This window comes from Heptranchias perlo, chromosome 24 (genome assembly GCF_035084215.1).
Source record: "Heptranchias perlo isolate sHepPer1 chromosome 24, sHepPer1.hap1, whole genome shotgun sequence".
Taxonomy (NCBI): Eukaryota; Metazoa; Chordata; class Chondrichthyes; order Hexanchiformes; family Hexanchidae; genus Heptranchias; species Heptranchias perlo.
The window spans coordinates 13685194-13704006 of record NC_090348.1 but is presented as its reverse complement, the minus strand read 5'-3'; the positions used below and the strand labels follow the sequence as shown (position 1 = coordinate 13704006).

The window sequence follows — 18813 nt, the reverse complement described above, 5'->3', positions numbered from 1 at the left end:
AGACAATTATTGATCACAAGAAGACATTGATCACTATAAGACAAGCACTTATCACAATAAGACAATTATTGATCACAAAAAGACAAGCACTGATCGCAATAAGACAATTATTGATCACAAGAAGACAAGTACTGAACGCAAGAAGACAATTATTGATCACAAGAAGACAATTATTGATCACAAGAAGACAAGCACTGATCGCAATAAGACAATCATTGATCACAATAAGACAATCATTCATCACATTAAGACAATCATCCATCACAATAAGACAATCATTCATCACAATAAGGCATGAGTTGATCACAATAAGACAAGAACTGATCACAACAAAGCAAGCATTGATCAAAATAATACAAGCAATAATCACAAAAGACAAGCAATAATCACAATAAGACAAGCACTGATCGCAATGCAACAAGTATTAATCACAATAAGACAAATATTTATTGCAATCAGTCAAACATTGATTTCAATAAGGCAAGCAATTTTCACAATAAGACAAGCATTGACATTAATTTTCAAAATGTAAACATGTCATATCTACAAACCAACTATAATATAATGATATTAAATATATAATCGAATAGCTTACATTTACTTCCTTTTTTTCATTCAAAAGCTTCTTCTGTAAAAGTAGGGTTTCATATTCTGGTCTTGGATGCTCCTAAAACACACAAAACTAGTAAGGACAATTTAAGAAGACTGAACTGATACTTGAAATACTATCCCTCTTCTGGTCTAAGCACTAAAATGCTGCAAAATACTATCCCTCATCTGGTATAAGCAATAAAATGCTGTATAATACTATCCCGCTTCTGGTATAAGCACTAAAATGTAGCAAAATACTCCCCCGCTTCTGGTCTAAGCGTTAAAATGCTGTATAATACTATCCCTATTCTGGTACAAGCACTAAAATGCTGTATAATACTATCTCGCTTCTGGTACAAGCACTAAAATGTAGCAAAATACTCCCCCGCTTCTGGTCTAAGCACTAAAATACTGCAAAATACTATCCCTCATCTGGTCTAAGCACTAAAATGCTGTATAATACTATCCCTCGTCTGGTATAAGCACTAAAATGCTGTATAATACTATCCCGCTTCTGGTACAAGCACTAAAATGCTGTATAATACTATCCTTATTCTGGTACAAGCACTAAAATGCTGCAAAATACTATCCCTCATCTGGTATAAGCAATAAAATGCTGTATAATACTATCCCTATTCTGGTACAAGCACTAAAATGCTGTATAATACTATCCCACTTCTGGTACAAGCACTAAAATGCTGTATAATACTATCCTTATTCTGGTACAAGCACTAAAATGCTGTATAATACTATCCCTATTCTGGTACAAGCACTAAAATGTAGCAAAATACTCCCCCGCTTCTGGTCTAAGCACTAAAATGCTGCAAAATACTATCCCTCGTCTGGTATAAGCACTAAAATGCTGTATAACTGGTATACGCACTAAAATGCTGTATAATACTATCCCGCTTCTGGTATAAGCACTAAAATGCTGTATAATACTATCCCGCTTCTGGTCTAAGCGCTAAAATGCTGTATAATACTATCCCGCTTCTGGTATAAGCACTAAAATGCTGTATAATACTATCCCGCTTCTGGTCTAAGCACTAAAATGCTGTATAATACTATCCCTATTCTGGTATAAGCACTAAAATGCTGTATAATACTATCCCGCTTCTGGTATAAGCACTAAAATGCTGTATAATACTATCCCGCTTCTGGTCTAAGCACTAAAATGCAAAAAAAGCCAATCTTGACAATATTTGTCTGCATTCAAAAGGTGTCAAACCTTTATACGTTCCTTGATGCATAATTGGCAACAAAAGAAAGAAGGGAAACATTTTAAAACAAACAGTCAGAAATTCAAAAACCATTCCTAGCACTAGGGATTAGTCTAATTTCAGCAGCTTCAATAAATTACCCTTGGCTGCAGCACTGATTGAAGCTGCGTGAATAAACAACGACGAGTAGAAATTCAGTTCGGTAAAGTTCATGCACTCATACTACACCCCCATATGTGTAATTGTTATGCTACTTGTTAACCCCAGTTTGGATTAATGCTTGTGTAAATCTAGTGCACCCAGAAACGTAGTATAAGCTTGTTGAGCTTCGAGGATCAAAATTCCTACTCTTATTTGGCTGAATTTTAATTTCTCTTATAATCATCTTTTAAACTCCCCACAACATTTAATTGGAAACTTGCTACTCCAGCTGCAAAAGCTTAGAACTAATCACAGCATAACTGTTTATGTATGTCTTGAGATCAGGAGCTAGATTTGCAAAGCAAAATAATAGAGAATGCCAAAAGTTCTTGTAGTTTCTCAAAGACTTTTTCACATTGCTTTTTTGGTGGATTTTTGTCTTCTTTGAGGTGAATGTCAGCGCTGAAGAGCAGAAAATTTCTGCTTTGACCAGCAACTGCTTCAGGCCAATGCTACGTCTTTAGATATAGCACAGCCAGACATTTCGTAAAGCTGCCCCTACTCTATTGCAGCAAATATCCTAACCCTAATCTTGGAAGAGCCTAAGTGACAATGTCAGTTTAGTGTCATTTGATGTTGGACTGTGAGTAGCTGTGTGGTAGGGACCCACATTCATTAGGGACTGGATTAAGACTCATTTTGCATAGGAATCCTTTTATCTGATTGAGACAGGATAGTTTCATTCCATTAGTCTGGACTGGATTGAAGCTCAGGTCTTAGAGGTGAAAGGATAATGTTCTAATCAGTCATTCAGATTTCTGAAATATTTTTAAGTGTCTAGGGCCTGAATTGTTAACTGATTTATACCTGCTTCAAATACATATGTAGGGTAATTGTGCACTCCTGATAGGGAGCCTCACTTGCCGACTAGCGTCTGTGGGAAATCAGCCCGATAAAGTTGTGTCACTAAGCCAACAGAGACCGTGCATTGTCAGAGGGTTCATTTTTGTTTCTTCTTTTAAAATCGCACTCATTTGCCTTCAGTCTATTTTCGGGGTTTTCAATCACAACCTTTGATCATCTTTGATTTTGTGTGAGCCTCAGCTCAGGATTAGCACTCTTACCTCTGAGTCAGAAGGCCAGGGGTTCAAACCCCATTTCAAGTGAGCACATAATCTATGTTGACACTTCAGTGCTGTGAAGTGCTTTGGAATGTCCTGAGGTCGTGAAATGTGCTATATAAAATGCAAGTTCATTCTTTCTTCTTATACTGGTTTGTCTATTTAATGATAAAATACCTAAAAACTTAATTGTGTTTAATGTCATTGTGAAGACCTTGTTCACTTCCTCTTTCACATCCTTGTGAATCACATGATGTTTCCTGCCTGATAGCGGTGTAAAAAAACCTGCTCCTGGTCTCTCCCAATGTTACTTTGCAAAAATAGCCAAGCAAAATGGCAGCAGCCTCCTTTCTGATTTACCCTTTGTTTTGAAGCAGCTGTGTCGTTTCCACTCTGAACTCCCCATAAGAACACAACGAAGATCATACGACCTCCATGAGATATCAGAATGCACATTATCATGCTATACCACCAGGCTTCTCTTCGAAAGGTGTGTATTTATTAATTTTAACTCAAAGAGAGATTTATCTAGATGAGTCACCCTTTTTATTCCAGTATGAATGACATATAGCCCCTTTTTGTATACCTTTTGACTTTTTCCTATAATCTCTGTAAAAGGCAGATTCACTAATTGTATCATACTACTGGTGCAAACTACTTCAGATGATTGCACTAAATTCAACATCAGTCAGTTTGCTGTGCACATAACCATCTGGCAGGTCACTAATACACTGTTTGCGAGGTAACAACAGTTCATCACCTTCCCCATGGAGGCTGATAAGCAGGAAGAAAGAGCACTGGGATTTGCCTGCATTGCTGGATTCCCGCAGGTACAGGATACTACAGACTGTATGCCCTGTGTGCTCTCTATCAGGAACCAGCTCTGTTTCTCAACAGGAAGGGTTTCCATTCACTCAATGTTCAATTTATTTGTGACCACAGGCAGCGACTCATGCAGGTCTGTGCCCAGTTTCCTGGCAGTAGTCATGACACTTTTATACTGCGCTAGTCCTCAAGAGGGTATCAGTACAGCACAGAGCGAGTCTCAAGGTTCATTATCATTTGCTGCATGCTCCACAGTCTTGCTATCCAAAGGGGAGTTGAGTTGCCTTGTACCTGCCTCAGGAGGAAGAAGCAATGCAGGAAGATGGAGAAGGGGATGAGGAGCCGGATGATGCAGAAGAAGATACCACAGTACAGTGAGCTCCAAGAGCTGTAAGGCAGCAAATTATTGAGGAGAGATTCTCCTGAACAATCCTTCCCCTGTCCAGAGCACCAACACTGCTTCCTTCCATTTCACCCAATCCTGACACCCACCATATCAAACAGTACAACTTCATGGAGGTCCCTGTTACATCACGAAGATTATGAAGACCAACAGCTATACCAAAACAAAACATCTTTACTTCCAACAGACTCCACTCTTGATCTCACAAATGACATGACTGCTACATACCTACAGATCACTCTTGTGAAAAGCCCCAGTGCTTGTCTTGTGTGCTCTTTTATCTATTCTAGTGCTCCTATGAGATGGTTCCCCAGTAGCTACAGCTTGGGAGGTGGAAGGCTGCTGAACTTCTGCTGAGGGCACTTGAGGTAGCCGTGGTGAGCAACCTGGCCATTGGCCAAAGGAAATCGGGCCATTGACGACCTGGCTGTAGACAGCTGGGACTCGGCTTCAGCCAGGGTAGTCTCGTCCAGCTGGCTGTCTGGAACCAATAAGGGCACTGGTTGGGAGCTGGCGGGAGAGCGCTGTCATCCTGATAGAGGAGAGCAGGCGCCACCCCCATGGAGCCAATGCCAGTCTCAGGAGTCTGAGGCTCAGCACTCCTGCCGCTCTGCGCGAGAGTTGAGTGCAGACGTGCTCGCCTTCAGGCTTTGTAAACCAGAGGAGATGCTGGACCCCAGAGCCAAGAGGAAAGTAGTTTGAGCTTCTACTGAAACTGTCAGAGCTGTCACCAGAGACTCACTACATTTACCATCGTTATTGGGCAGATAAAGGCACCCTCTGATTTATGGTACAGGAGGTCTGCTTGCGGGAGTGGTCATTCTTATATTACAGGGATTATTCATCAATCCTCCACTCTCAGTGGGAGGTCTTGCTCAAGGGGAGCAGAGAATCAGTACTACAGTGTTGTAGCCCTATTTCAGCCACATTCCTGTCAAGCAAGGTTCCCCGCTGGGAGTGTGGAATCATTGAATTCATTCTCATATGTCTTAAATTATAGACATACATCCAGTGAGAGAAAAAGATGCTAATGTTTGCTCACTTCTTCCTCTTCCAGACCAGTCAAATCCCACTGGTAATTTAATCTCATCTGCCGAAGCTTCCAGGAATCAAGGAACAAGGTTGCTGTGAAGGAAACGTTTTTAATTATGTTAATAGTAAGCAGGCAAACTGAAAATATATTAAATACAGCAGTTTCAAAAGTAGTGCCGTTAACAGTAAATGGTGCATCGTAAACCCTTTAGCTTGTCTGTATGTTTAAAGGTATATCTGGTATGTACTGTAGAACAGTACTGGTTATATGTTCTAGTCTTTGCTGTGCTGTCTTGTGCTAAAACAATGGTAACAAAATGTTGCACATCAATCATCCAAACGCTGATAGTATTAGAGGGCTTGCTTGGCATAATTGGTGTCACTGTTTCTTCTGAGGCATAAAGGCGTGGGGTTTAAGCACCACTCTAGAATTTACAACATAATCTAGGCTGACACTTCAGTACATTACTGAGGGAGTGTTGCAATGTTGGTCGTGCTGTCTTTCAGATGTGATATTAAACAAAAGTTCTAGATACCTGTTCAGGGGGATGTAAAAGGTCCTCTGCCACTATTCAAAGCAGGAATTTCTCTTATTGTCTTGGCCAACGTTCTTTTCTCAACTATCACCCCCAGAAACAGGTTAACTGTCCATTTATCTCATTTGCTGTTTGTGGTCGCTCATTGTGTCGCAAATTAACTGCTGTATTTTCCTACACAACCGTGACTGCACTTCAAAAAGTAATCCATTGAATGTGATGTCCTGAGGGTGTGATAAGGGATTAACTAAATGCAAGCCCTTTCTTTACAGTGCCAGTCTTCTGGAGGGCCACGGGTTCAAATGCCAGCCTCGAATGTTATCTAAACTCATACATTCTCATTTGTTGACTTTCATCAGATTACACTATGATCTCTGGTGTAGAAAATGTTACTGATGATCCTGTGCTTTAATAAAATTCTTTTTCGGATGCCAAGTATTACAAAATGCAATGTAAACCTGTTGCATAATCATCAACAACAACAATTTACAACTATACAGCGCCTTTAATGTAGAAAAATGTCCCAAGGAGCCTTACGGAACCGTAATCCAATAAAAATTGACACTGAGCTAAAGAAGACTATATGAGGAGAAGTGACTGAAAGCTTGATGAAAGAGGTGGGTTTCAAGGAGGATCTTAAAGGAGGAGAGGGAGCCAGACAGGCAGAGAGGTTTGGGAGGGAATTCCAGAGCGTTGGGCCTTGATGGCTGAAAACACAGCTGTGAATGGTGGGATGAAGGGGCGGAGGAATGCAGAGTTATTGGAGGGTTCTGGGGCTGGAGGAGGTTACAGAGATAGAGGCAGGCGAGGCCATCTAAGTGATCTATACACAAGGATCAGAATTTTAAATGGGAAGTGTTGGAGGACCAGAAGCCAATTTAGGTCAGGAAGGATATGAATAGCACCTGGTGTGGGTTAGAATATGGGCCGCAGAATTTTGGATGAGCTAAAGTTTACAGAGGGTGGAGGACTGGAGGCCAGCCAGACGAGCATTAAAACAGTCAAGTCTGGAGATGATTAAGGCATGGATGCGGGTGTTAGCAGCAGATAGGTGGAGGCGGGTGATGCTGCGGAGGTGGAAATAAGCGGTCTTTGTGATGGAGAGGATATGGGGTTGGAAGCTCAGGTCGGGATCCAATAGAACGCCGAGGTTGCTAACAGTCTAGTTCAACCTGAGACAGTGGCCAGGGAGGGGAATGGAAAGGGTACAGAGGAGGGGTATAATAATCAAAGCTTAAAGTAAAGGGAGCTCGAGAGAAGAATACTTGTAAAATGTAGCTTGGGACTTTCAAAACCAGATGGTTATTGTTGTAATATTGTAATATGTCGACTTCCAAAATCTTCTAAAATGTCAACAGTGGATTCATAATTTCCAAACTTTATCTGGAAGTTCTGTGTATAATTGCAAATAATATTTCCTGTGTATTATTCAGGCTCTCTGAAATCATGGAAAATTAATCCTTAAGAAGATATGGTGCTGTAGCATAGTAATCCCCAAGGTTTCAATATTTAAGCAACAAAATTACTTATGGGAGATTATTATGATTTAAAATGTGTCGAAAGCAGATGCATGTTCAATTGACAATCACTGGTCTTCCAAAACTCCATTAACCAACTGCAGTTTTTTTTAAACCAGGGCTGGGTTGTAGTAATTACAACATTAAATTAAACAGTACTTTGTAAAGGAAGAATATTTATACAAAAAAAAATCGTGAGTCTCCCTCACCCGCAAAGGTCAGCAAACCCGATTTGTGGAACTCCGAATTTTCCAGACATTAAAATCAACATCTGGAAAATTAGGATTGCTGACCTCCGTGCCTGTTTCTCCGATCGGCACTCCAGGCTAGCAGGATACCAATCCAGGAGCAGCGTCTCGTAGTTTAAGGGCTAATGCGTTATTTGGTTTAAGGGTAATACGTCACATTCTCCAAGTCAGCAGACCCATAACCATCTGCAGTGAAGGCGGTCTCCACATGCAATGAACTCTCTTGAAATAGTATTCCCTTCTCAGAATAAAACAGGAAAGGTGGCTCAACCATGGCTTACAAAAGAAATTAGGGATCGTATTAGATCCAAAGAGGAGACATATAAAATTGCCAGAAAAAGCGGCAAGCCTGAGGATTGGGAGCAGTTTAGAATTCAGCAAAGGAGAACAAAGAGATTGATTAAGAGGGGGAAAATAGAATATGAGAGTAAACTAGCAGGGAACATAAAAACTGACTATAAAAGTTTCTATAAATATGTCAAGAGAAAAAGATTAGTGAAGACAAATGTAGGTCCCTTACAGTCAGAAATGGGGGAAATTATAATGGGGAACAAAGAAATGGCAGAACAATTAAACACATACTTTGGTTCTGTCTTCACAAAGGAGAACCCAAATAACCTCCCAGAAATGTTAGGGAACCAAGGGTCTAGTGAGAGGGAGGAACTGAAGGAAATCAGTATCAGTAAAAAATAGTGCTAGGGAAATTAATGGGGCTAAAGGCTGACAAATCCCCAGGGCCTGATAATCTACATCCCAGAGTACGAAAGGAAGTGGCCCTGGAAATAGTGGATGCATTGGTGGTCATCTTCCAAAATTCTATACAATCTGGAACCGTTCCTACAGATTGGAGGGTGGCAAATGTAACCCCACTATTTAAAAAAGGAGGGAGAGAAAAAACAGGGAATTACAGACCAGTTAGCCTAACATCAGTAGTGGGGAAAATGCTAGAGTCTATTATAAAGGATATGATATCAGAACACTTGGAAGGCATTAACGGGATTGGACAAAGTCAGCATGGGTTTATGAAAGGGAAATCATGCTTAACAAATCTACTGGAGTTTTTAGAGGAGGTAACTAGTAGAATAGACAGGGGAGAACCAGTGGATGTGGTGTATCTGGATTTTCAGAAGGCTTTTGATAAGGTCCCACACAAGAGATTAGTGTGCAAAATTAAAGCACATGGGATTGGGGGGAATATACTGGCATGGATTGAGAATTGGTTGACAGACAGGAAACAGAGAGTAGGAATAAACGGGTCTTTTTCCAGGTGGCAGGCAGTGACTAGTGAGGTACCGCAGGGATCAGTGCTTGGGCCCCAGCTATTCACAATATATATCAATGATTTGGATGAGGGAACGGAATGCAACATTTCCAAGTTTGCAGATGACACAAAGCTGGGATGGAATGTGAGCTGTGAGGAGGATGCAAAGAGGCTCCAATGTAATTTAGACAAGTTGGGTGAGTGGGCAAGAACATGGCAGATGCAGTATAACGTGGATAAATGTGAGGTTATCCACTTTGGTTGTAAAAACAGAAAGACAGATTATTTTCTGAATGGTGATAGATTGGGAAAAGGGGAGGTGCAACGAGACCTGGATGTCCTTGTACACCAGTTGCTGAAAGCGAGCATTCAGGTGCAGCAAGCAGTTAGGAAGGTGAATGGTATGTTGGCGTTCATTGCAAGAGGATATGAGTACAGGAGCAGGGATGTCTTACTGCAGTTTTACAGGGCCTTGGTGAGACCACATCTGGAGAATTGTGTGCAGTTTTGGTCTCCTTATCTGAGGAACGATATCCTTGCCATGGAGCGAGTGCAACAAAGGTTTATCAGACTGATTCCTGGGATGGCAAGATTGACGTATGAGAAGAGATTGGGTCGACGAGGCCTATATTCACTAGAGTTTAGAAGAATGAGAGGTGATCCCATCGAAACATGTAAAGTTCTAACAGGACTAGACAGACTAGATGCAGGGGGGATGTTTCCGATGGCTGGGGAGTCCAGAACCAGGGGTCACAGTCTCAGGATACGGGGTATGCCATTTAGAACCGAGATGAGGAGAAATGTCTTCACTCAGAGGGTGGTGAACCTGTGGAATTCTCTACCACAGAAGGCAGTGGAGGCCAAGTCATTAGATGTATTCAAGAAGGAGATAGATATATTTCTTAATGCTAAAGGGATCAAGGGATATGGGGAGAAAGCGGGAACAGGGTACTGACGATCAGCCATGATCATTTTGAATGGCAGAGCAGGCCCGAAGGGCTGAGTGGCCTACTCTTGCTCCTATTTTCTATGTTTCTATGTTTCTATGAATTAATTGTTAGATAATAGTAATGTAAGGCAATTTGCCTATCAGTACACTTTGCAAACTGGTGTAGCTACATGTCTGGCAATGAACCCATCACTAAGTTAACTGAGGTCCTAAATGTAAAGCAGGACATGTTGTTCCTAGCAGTACAGCAATACCTGAGATACAATGGAAATTACTTGATTTCAAACAAAAGTGTAACTACCACAATAGAATTTTTTTCCCTGACAAAACCCTCCTGAAACCTTTCTTATATATATTGGAATTGAGTCGGCTTTCAAGTGTAAATATAACTAATATTGAACACTTGTCCCTCTAAGAAGCCTGGAGCTTCGGTTCATGAGGCTTCCCACAGCTGTCATTCCGTCAGCCGAACTAAAAGACTCAATCAAGCAGCGGATGACATTTCGAAGAATGAGCAAGTGTCACTCTGTGCAAACATTCTGCGCACTACAAAGGGATCATTTTCAACTTTGCCGACTGGGCAGTAATCTGGATGAAAATTGTATGGGTTCCACAATGGGCAGGTGATCCGCTCCACCAGCTTACTGCCCAGGCGACAATGTTGAAAATTACCCCGAGTCTAATTTTGCGTGGTTGGGCACGTAATGTATCAGGTCTGACGCCAATTGACAAATCCAATGTTTTCCAACAGAACCGTGTGGGCATGCTCAAGCATCTGGAGAGACCACTACACTGAGCTGACACATGACCCCCCCCACCCCCAGAATGTAGTTGGCAGTGAGGTTTACTTGTGGTGATAAGGGGAAAAGGATGCTGGGAGAGAGGGCTGCAGACAACACCAATCTGTCATCGAGTGTTCTGAAGGAGACTCAATCTCACAGTGGGCTTGTCTCTTTGCCAAAGCCCTTTGTATGACGCCCTGGATTAAGATTTTGGTGACAAGTAAGCTTGGTTGATAAATGGCATTTCACTTGGATACCTAGAACATCAAGGTGGTCAGCTTGTGGGTCCTTCCATCACACTGAAGGCAAATGTCCATAAGCTGACGAGGAAACTTTGAGACTTGGGATGAGAGCTGCTGGTGGGTGCTACCTGGAGGCTGGGTACGAGAGCACATGCTCATACATCCATGAATAGGTGCCGACCGTAATTTGGTTGCAGAGAAGTAAGCAGTCACTAATGAAGCTCTGGACCTCCAACTGATGAGGTATGGTGGGTCCATGCTGTGCCCAGGAGGGTGATGGCAATGGCCTGACACACTTTATGTGAGTTATGTTGTTGAGAATTGATAGTCACAAAAAATAAAACATTTGTGGGTGTGTGTTCAAAGCTGTAATACTCTCTTGAGGTTTTATTCAATAGTTATTTTCTCGAACAGAATATGTGTATATCAGGGCTGGTTTTCTACATGAATGATCCTGACACAAAGCCTCACCCGCTGGGAGAACATATTAGGCACCTTCCCCATCGTTTCCCAACGTGCAATTGCAGTCAGTGAGCTCCATGTCGGCAAAGTGCATTCCAATAATCGCCCCTCTCGTGCGATATAGTCATTGTTTAACCAGATGTTGAACAAGAGAAAAAAAATTTCTTACCCCAGAGAGCCATAAAGATGGAGAAAAAAACAGTAGCGGGATTGTCAAACAAGTGGCTGGCACGTGCTGTGGCACAAGCAGTACTGAGGTACCAGTAGTCACAGGACTTGTCACAGAGCGGGCACATGGTGAAGTTATTCTGCTCATCACACATCTCTATACTGAAGCAACACAAAACAGATAGAATATTGAGAACCTTTACCTAATAATTGCAATATTATTTTAATTTTAAAAAGTAGTCTCTGGTACAAGTTATAAAGATGTAAAAGGAAAGTTCTTTTGAATCACCCTCCATTTTTAAAGGTAACTGTTTTTATTCCCATTATGTTTCCCTTTTGCTACACACTATTCTGTGACTGAGAGCAAGGGTAGACAACAGCCTACGTTGACTCTCCATTTGATTACTTTAATAGTAAAAGGGCAATCAGGGAAGAGATGAGATCCCCAAAAGTTTGGAATGAAAATTTTTTTTTTTATTATTCGTTCATGGGATGTGGGCGTCGCTGGCAAGGCCAGTATTTATTGCCCATCCCTAATTGCCCTTGAGAAGGTGGTGGTGAGCCGCCTTCTTGAACAGCTGCAGTCCATGTGGTGAAGGTTCTCCCACAGTGCTGTTAGGTAGGAAATATCAACTCCAAGACAAGGCTTTTGAGAGAGGCGGAGGCCTTCAAATAAAAACTTTAGTGAAGGGATTAAAATACACAAAAGACAATTCAATGGATAAATTTCATCATGCTATTGTGAATTGTTTAAGTTTGAGTTACCAGGGGAAAAAAATGGATGACAGAAAAATTAGAAAGCATTTTGAGCAATTTGTGGGAACCTGGTGGCCAGATTTTACAACGATATACTCTCACTGTAAAATAGCAGCTATTGTGTGTATTGTAAGGTTTTGTAGACAGGCTGTGTGTGCAGACATAAGATTTTTAATATATTATAGTTGGATTACACAGTACAGAAGATTAGAGGGATATATCTCCTACAAAATTTTACTTCCTGCTGTCAACTTCTCCATTATAAATTCATACATCCACATCTATACTAAAAACTGCCTCTGTAAACTTCTCATGCTGTAACTACACCCTCCTGCCAGAGGTTACTGTAGTGCCTCAATTACACATCTTCCAGCTGCTTAGCCTGCATAGCCTGCACTGGAGAGAAACTCCAATGCTCTACCCAATTCTGCTTCTTTGCACCCTTGAATAACTTGTCTTTAATTTGTTATATCTCTCTTCTGCTATATTCCCTCTGTACTTAAAACAGCAATTTCCTAATTCATTTTTTTCCTTTAAATAGTAACAAAGTTGCTCTGAGCAATTGGTATCAGTACTGTGCACAGAAATTAATGGAGGGCAGCGCACTTCCGACTGGAAATGTGCGCTTGCTTCCTGCCCGCCATATTGGGGCCTTAGTATCCGAATAGCGCCTGATTTGCGTGGACCAATTTCTAGGCCATTACTTACAACCAATACAATATACTAATTATATTAGATGCTAATAGTTTCTGGTGGGTAAATCATTGTTCTCAACTTATAGAACTACAGGACTTTAAATCCACACAATAGATTGTGATTTCATTACTTTAGTAGATTTAGCGGTTCCTATTTTCTGTTATTAAATGATTAGATTGCATGAAGTGTTTCATTTTTTGATTATAATAAAACCTTACCTTGGTATATCACTGTCTATTGTAACACAACCATAAAAAAACACTATGATTCCAACCAGTGACGCTGGCATCAGCAGTTGAGTGTATAGTCCCAGCCATGCAAAGTATAGTCCAATCTCCTCTCCAAAATACTTTCTATGAAAGATGGATATGTTAACAAACTATGAAACAATTTAACAAAAGCAAAATGCTATGGATACTGGAAATCTGAAATAAAAACAGAAAATGCTGGAGACGCCCAGCAAGTCAGGCAATTTCTGTGGAGAGAAAAACAGAGTTAACATTGCAGGTTGCTGACTATGCTCATGAAAGGTCATCGACCTGAAACGTTAACTCTGTTTCTCTCTCCACAAATGCTGCCTGACTTGCTGAGTACTTCCAGCATTTTCTGTTTTTATTAAACAGTTTAGTCTAATTGAAGTATCATTAAATCAGTAGGAGGTAGGACAAAACAGTCTGGATTAAATTAATCGATCGCACACCCCCATCAAGGAACTGTGCTCAAAGAAAGCGCCCATTGGAGAATCAGTTCTACAGTGTAGTCCTATCTCCGACTCACCCTCCCTTCGAGGGTGGTCCCTCAGTGGGAGCATGAATCAGAGAATTTATCCAACAAAAATGAAGAGAAACATTATCTGATTTTAATTGGCTACCTCGAGCACATGAAGTAACAGACATCAATCAAACAGTGTGAATCATCACCTCAGGCACTGAACTCTGCAGTTCACAAAACATAATTCAGTTTATTACTTAACTTCAACATTTAATAATTATAATACTAAGTGCTCCAGAGAACAGCACAATTATAAACAGAATACCTTATAATTTAGCGCTTCTAATGTTGACCTTCATGTGATGGGAGCGCATTATTGGGAATTCAGGTGCAGAGGTCAGCATGTCCGATTCCCAACCACACCATTTTCTGGTTATTAATTTTAATGGACAGTAAGTTATGTGGGCCAGGAATCAGACACTCGAACCTCCATGACTGAATTCCAGATATGCACTGCCATAGCAGGAAACTCTGCGCTGACTGCGCCAAATTATAAAATTTACGCTAATATTCCTTCAGTAAACTATTTTTTTCCCAATCTCCATAATTGTACCACTGTGTGAGGCTTTAACACAATATGATCATTACAATTCAGAAAAGCTTTTCAGGAATCTCAAAAGAAAGAACATTAAAAAAATTACCTTATCAGGTCAATCGGCTGGTATTTATAAAACGCTCCATATCGTGCCCATTCTTGATACAGAAGCTGTAAGGTCAATGGAGGACATTAATATTTTACAAGAGTAGTATTCTGGTATCTTCACAAATAGAAAGTTATGACAGAGTCAAAAACACAATGGCTCAATTTACATGAAGGCAATAGCATCAAATTTCTGGCTGTTGACTAGTTTGAATCTAGTTGCCAAAACGGGTGAATACATTCTTCTGTCTCATTTATAAGATGATGATGTTTTGTGAGGTCAGGGCCTTTTGTGCCCAATGTAAAAATACTCAGGGTAAATTGTGAGAGGCTTTGCTTCCAGTGTGAAGACTCATCAGATGGGAGCACAAGTTGGAGGGTGAATTATAACCCCATAGGGCCAAATCTGCAGCCAATGCTCCCATCTTTCCCAATGAAATAGTGTTGAAATTTACAAGGCACAGCATGACCAACAGAGCATCTGGGACACAAAGGCGGCTGTTTGTGAAAATCTTCACAGTTTCAGCATTACCACAGGCTGTAGAAGTCCTTTTTTCTGTTTTTGTTTCTGTCCACACATTACAACAGTTAACCGAATGTCTAGTTCTGCAGTTTTTTAATAAATGGGTGCTGAACAGTGTGGTGAGCTGAGTGCTTGCCTACTAATGGACTAGCTGTTATAGTAACCAGCTGGAAACCTACTTCAATGTTTGATGGGCCGAGAGAGGCAGAATATGGGTGTTTTAAAGCATGCTGTTTATTTAAATTGGGTCTATCGTCCACTCTCTCTCGTATTTCTTTCTCTGTATGTTTATTCTTGATTCTATTTCCCCTTTTCTAAATGCCTCTCACCTGGTATGTCTCTCCCTTTCTCTCTGTATGTCTGTCTCTCTTCCCTCCTCACACATTTAGACTAATTTTCCTCAATTTATTCACCTGTTTCTATGGAGTTAGGCAGAGGAAAATCTGACAAAGATCCGTAACACTGGTTGTGCTCGATGCGCATTCTTTGGGGCATCGCAGACATGGGCAGGAAGCTCCCACATGAAATTTGGGAAAGCATTCAAATCGCATGTAAATGACGTGGGATTTGTATGAGCATTCTTAAGAACTGGCAGATGCCCAGCGTTAAGGGAAGAAAATGATGAGGAAAGGATTGTGATTTACATCCAATTTAAATACCTCCACCTGCTTTAGATACACAATCCTTCTGCACCATCCTGTCTTGGCCCTGGAAATGTGTGTCATGTGCAAACTTTTTCCTGTCACTAATGCCCAAGAACTGGCATACAGGGGGCATTTAAGCACAAAAAAATGATACCCACCATTTTTTTAAATTCTAGATAGATAAATAGATACAGATAGATAGAGATAGTAACCCACTTAAACCAAAGCTTACACTCTATGGCTCTAGACATTGTTATGCACCTTATCATCCACCATTACAACAAGAGGATTTTGTATTTTTCTACAGGTGCAATGGAATATATATTTTTAATATTCTTTAGGAGAGAGGCAAATCAAAAATGACCAAAATTGGGCAAATGTCAATACTTCAAAGAAACCAAAAATTGGTCCAATTCAGATCATTTTGATCTCTTCTTTCGGATTGTGCCATTTTCCCAATGGCCAACACACTTGGACAGAGCTGTAATGGGAAGTGTTACTCAAAGCCATTAAAATATTGTCAGTAAGTTTGCACCTGCACCTTTCAATACTCTTACGGAGAAAGATGTTATTATATCTGAATAGATTTGATGTTTACTGTACCTTGCGTTCATTCTCTTCTGGGTCAGTGCCTTCAAAATCACCCTTTAAAAACAAATATTACATAGAATTACCTTGAGTGTACAGCGCAGAAACAGGCCATTCGGCCCAACTGGTCCATGCTGGTGTTTATGCTCCACACGAGCCTCCTACCACCCCTCTTCATCTAACCCTATCAGTACAACCCTCCATTCCATTCTCTCTCATGTGTTTATCTAGCTTCTCTTGAAATGCATCTATGCTATTCGCCTCAACTTATTCTGGTAGCAAGTTCCACATTGGGCAACGAGTTCCACATCCAAATATTAAATATCTCACTTAACGTGAATTAATATAACTAATGACTGTACTGGCCCTGGTAAACATTGTCTACCACCACTGGAAGCAGTTTGTTGCTTGCTGTATATTTTTCTTTCTGTCGTCTAATCAATGTTATTTTCTTAGCTTTTCAAATCTGTGAGCATCATGCACCATTTCATAACTACAAAGCTGAGCTGATGATTTGTTGCCAGGTTTCTCTGCCAACACAAACGCAAACAGAAACTTAGACTCTCTGGGGGTAATTCTAACTTTGGGCGATAGTGTAAAACGCGCAATATCAGATCAGCTGCTTGTTATACTTCACTCCCGATTTTCATTTCCATTTGACTTCAAAATATTGACCTCAATGGAAATGAAAATCGGGAGAGATGTGTAACGGGCGACTGATCTGACATCGCGCGTTTTACACTATCGCCCAAAGTCAGAATTATTCCCTCCCTCTAAATGTCTCTCCCTATCCTCGTTCCCTCTATAGCTTTCATTCACCACTTGCTCATGATGGTGTTGTTGTGATAAATAATCACTATGTTGATAGCCATAACATCAATTCACGTGATACCACTCTATTGTACACCTCACTGTATAACTCCATGCTCTGGCACGAAGTCACACATTATTGTGTACTTCTATATTATCCCCTTTAGAAACTATTGTACCGCAGTAAAGATCATACTTACATCATGAAGAGGGTAAGCTGAGTCATACACTCCACTTGCTATTAAAGTCGTTATACCTGAAAAACACATTTTCAGTTAGAATCCAGCACATTGGTACTATATCCCAGCCTATATTGGAGTCAAGAATTCACCAGCATCTCATCCTACAGCTTTCAGTCAAAGGTTTGCCAGTGTCCTAGCCTGCAACGGTAGTCTTGCGTCAAGGCCTCACCAGTATCACTGCCTATAACCATAACTGAGTCAGGACTCATCAATATCTCAGCCTAGAACCATAGGCTGAACCACTTGGCTCCAGACCTGATTACAGCCTTGGTCCAAACATGGACAAAAGAGCTGAATTCCAGAGTTGAGGTGAGAGTGACTGCCTCTGACATCAAGGCAGCATTTGACCGAGTGTGGCACCAAGGAGCCCTAGTAAAATTGAAGTCAATGGGAATGACAGGGAAAACTCTCCAGTGGCTGGAGTCATACCTAGCACAAAGGAAGATGGTAGTGGTTGTTGGAGGCCAATCATCTCAGCCCCAGAACATTGCTGCAGGAGTTCCTCAGGGCAGTGTCCTAGGCCCAACCATCTTCAGCTGCTTCATCAATGGCCTTCCCGCCATCATAAGGTCAGAAATGGGGATGTTTGCTGGAGATTGCACAGTGTTCAGTTCCATTCGCAACCCCTCAGATAATGAAGCAATCTGTGCCCGCATGCAGCAAGACCTGGACAACATTCAGGCTTGGGCTGATAAGTGGCAAGTAACATTCGCACCAGGCAAGTGCCAGGCAATGACCATCTCCAACAAGAGAGAGTCTAACCACCTCCCCTTGACATTCAATGGCATTACCATTGCCAAATCCTCCACCATGAACATCCTGGGGGTCACCATTAACCAGAAACTTAACTGAACCAGCCATATAAATACTGTGGCTACTAAAGCAGGTCGGAGGCTGGGTATTCTATGGCAAGTGACTCACCTCCTGACTCCCCAAAGTCTTTCCACCATCTACAAGGCACAAGTCAGGAGTGTGATGGAATACTCTCCGTGGCTGCAGTGTGCATCATCCACAGGATGCACAGCAGCAACTCGCCATGGCTTCTTCGACAGCACCTCCCAAACCCGCGACCTCTACCACCTAGAAGGACAAGGGCAGCAGGCACATGGGAACAAAACCACCTGCACGTTCCTCTCCAAGGCACACACCATCCTGACTTGGAAATATATCGCCGTTCCTTCATCGTCGCTGGGTCAAAATCCTGGAACTCCCTACCTAACAGCACTGTGGGAGAACTTTCACCGCATGGACAGTAGTGGTTCAAGAAGGCGTCTCACCACCACCTTCTCAAGGGCAATTAGGGATGGGCAATAAATGCTGGCCTTGCCAGTGACGCCCACATCCCATGAACGAATAAAAAAAATGTGCCCAAGACCTCCACTGGACCTCCTAGGAACTTTAGAAAGTTATTTAGGTATCTTACCCTCCTGAGATTGAAAATTAGTGACCTGGCTGCAGAGCTCTCTGCATGTATCCGGGCACAAATGAAAAGACATCATTTGTGGCTGACCTCAGTGCAACTCGAGTTGCCTTTCTCCAGTCTGCCAGCTGAACCGCACAGTCCACTGATACTGGTCTGTGACTGACAGCTGCAATATAACTGCAGTCTAAGCCACAGGGGATTTGACTTTACGTTGTGCAAAAA

General features: G+C 41.5%; 1 protein-coding gene across 1 annotated transcript in view; it reads right to left on the bottom strand.

Moving 5' to 3' along the window:
* Nucleotides 1–18813, bottom strand: part of ano2b (anoctamin 2b) — a 135145-nt gene that overhangs the window by 54365 nt on the left and 61967 nt on the right. The window contains exons 9-15 of the mRNA XM_068004575.1: nt 17127–17182; nt 16132–16173; nt 14363–14427; nt 13169–13303; nt 11500–11660; nt 5344–5426; nt 596–667 (exon numbers count right to left, since the gene is read on the bottom strand). Coding sequence (XP_067860676.1) covers nt 596–667; nt 5344–5426; nt 11500–11660; nt 13169–13303; nt 14363–14427; nt 16132–16173; nt 17127–17182 — 614 coding nt within the window. The remainder of the gene's footprint in view (nt 1–595; nt 668–5343; nt 5427–11499; nt 11661–13168; nt 13304–14362; nt 14428–16131; nt 16174–17126; nt 17183–18813) is intronic.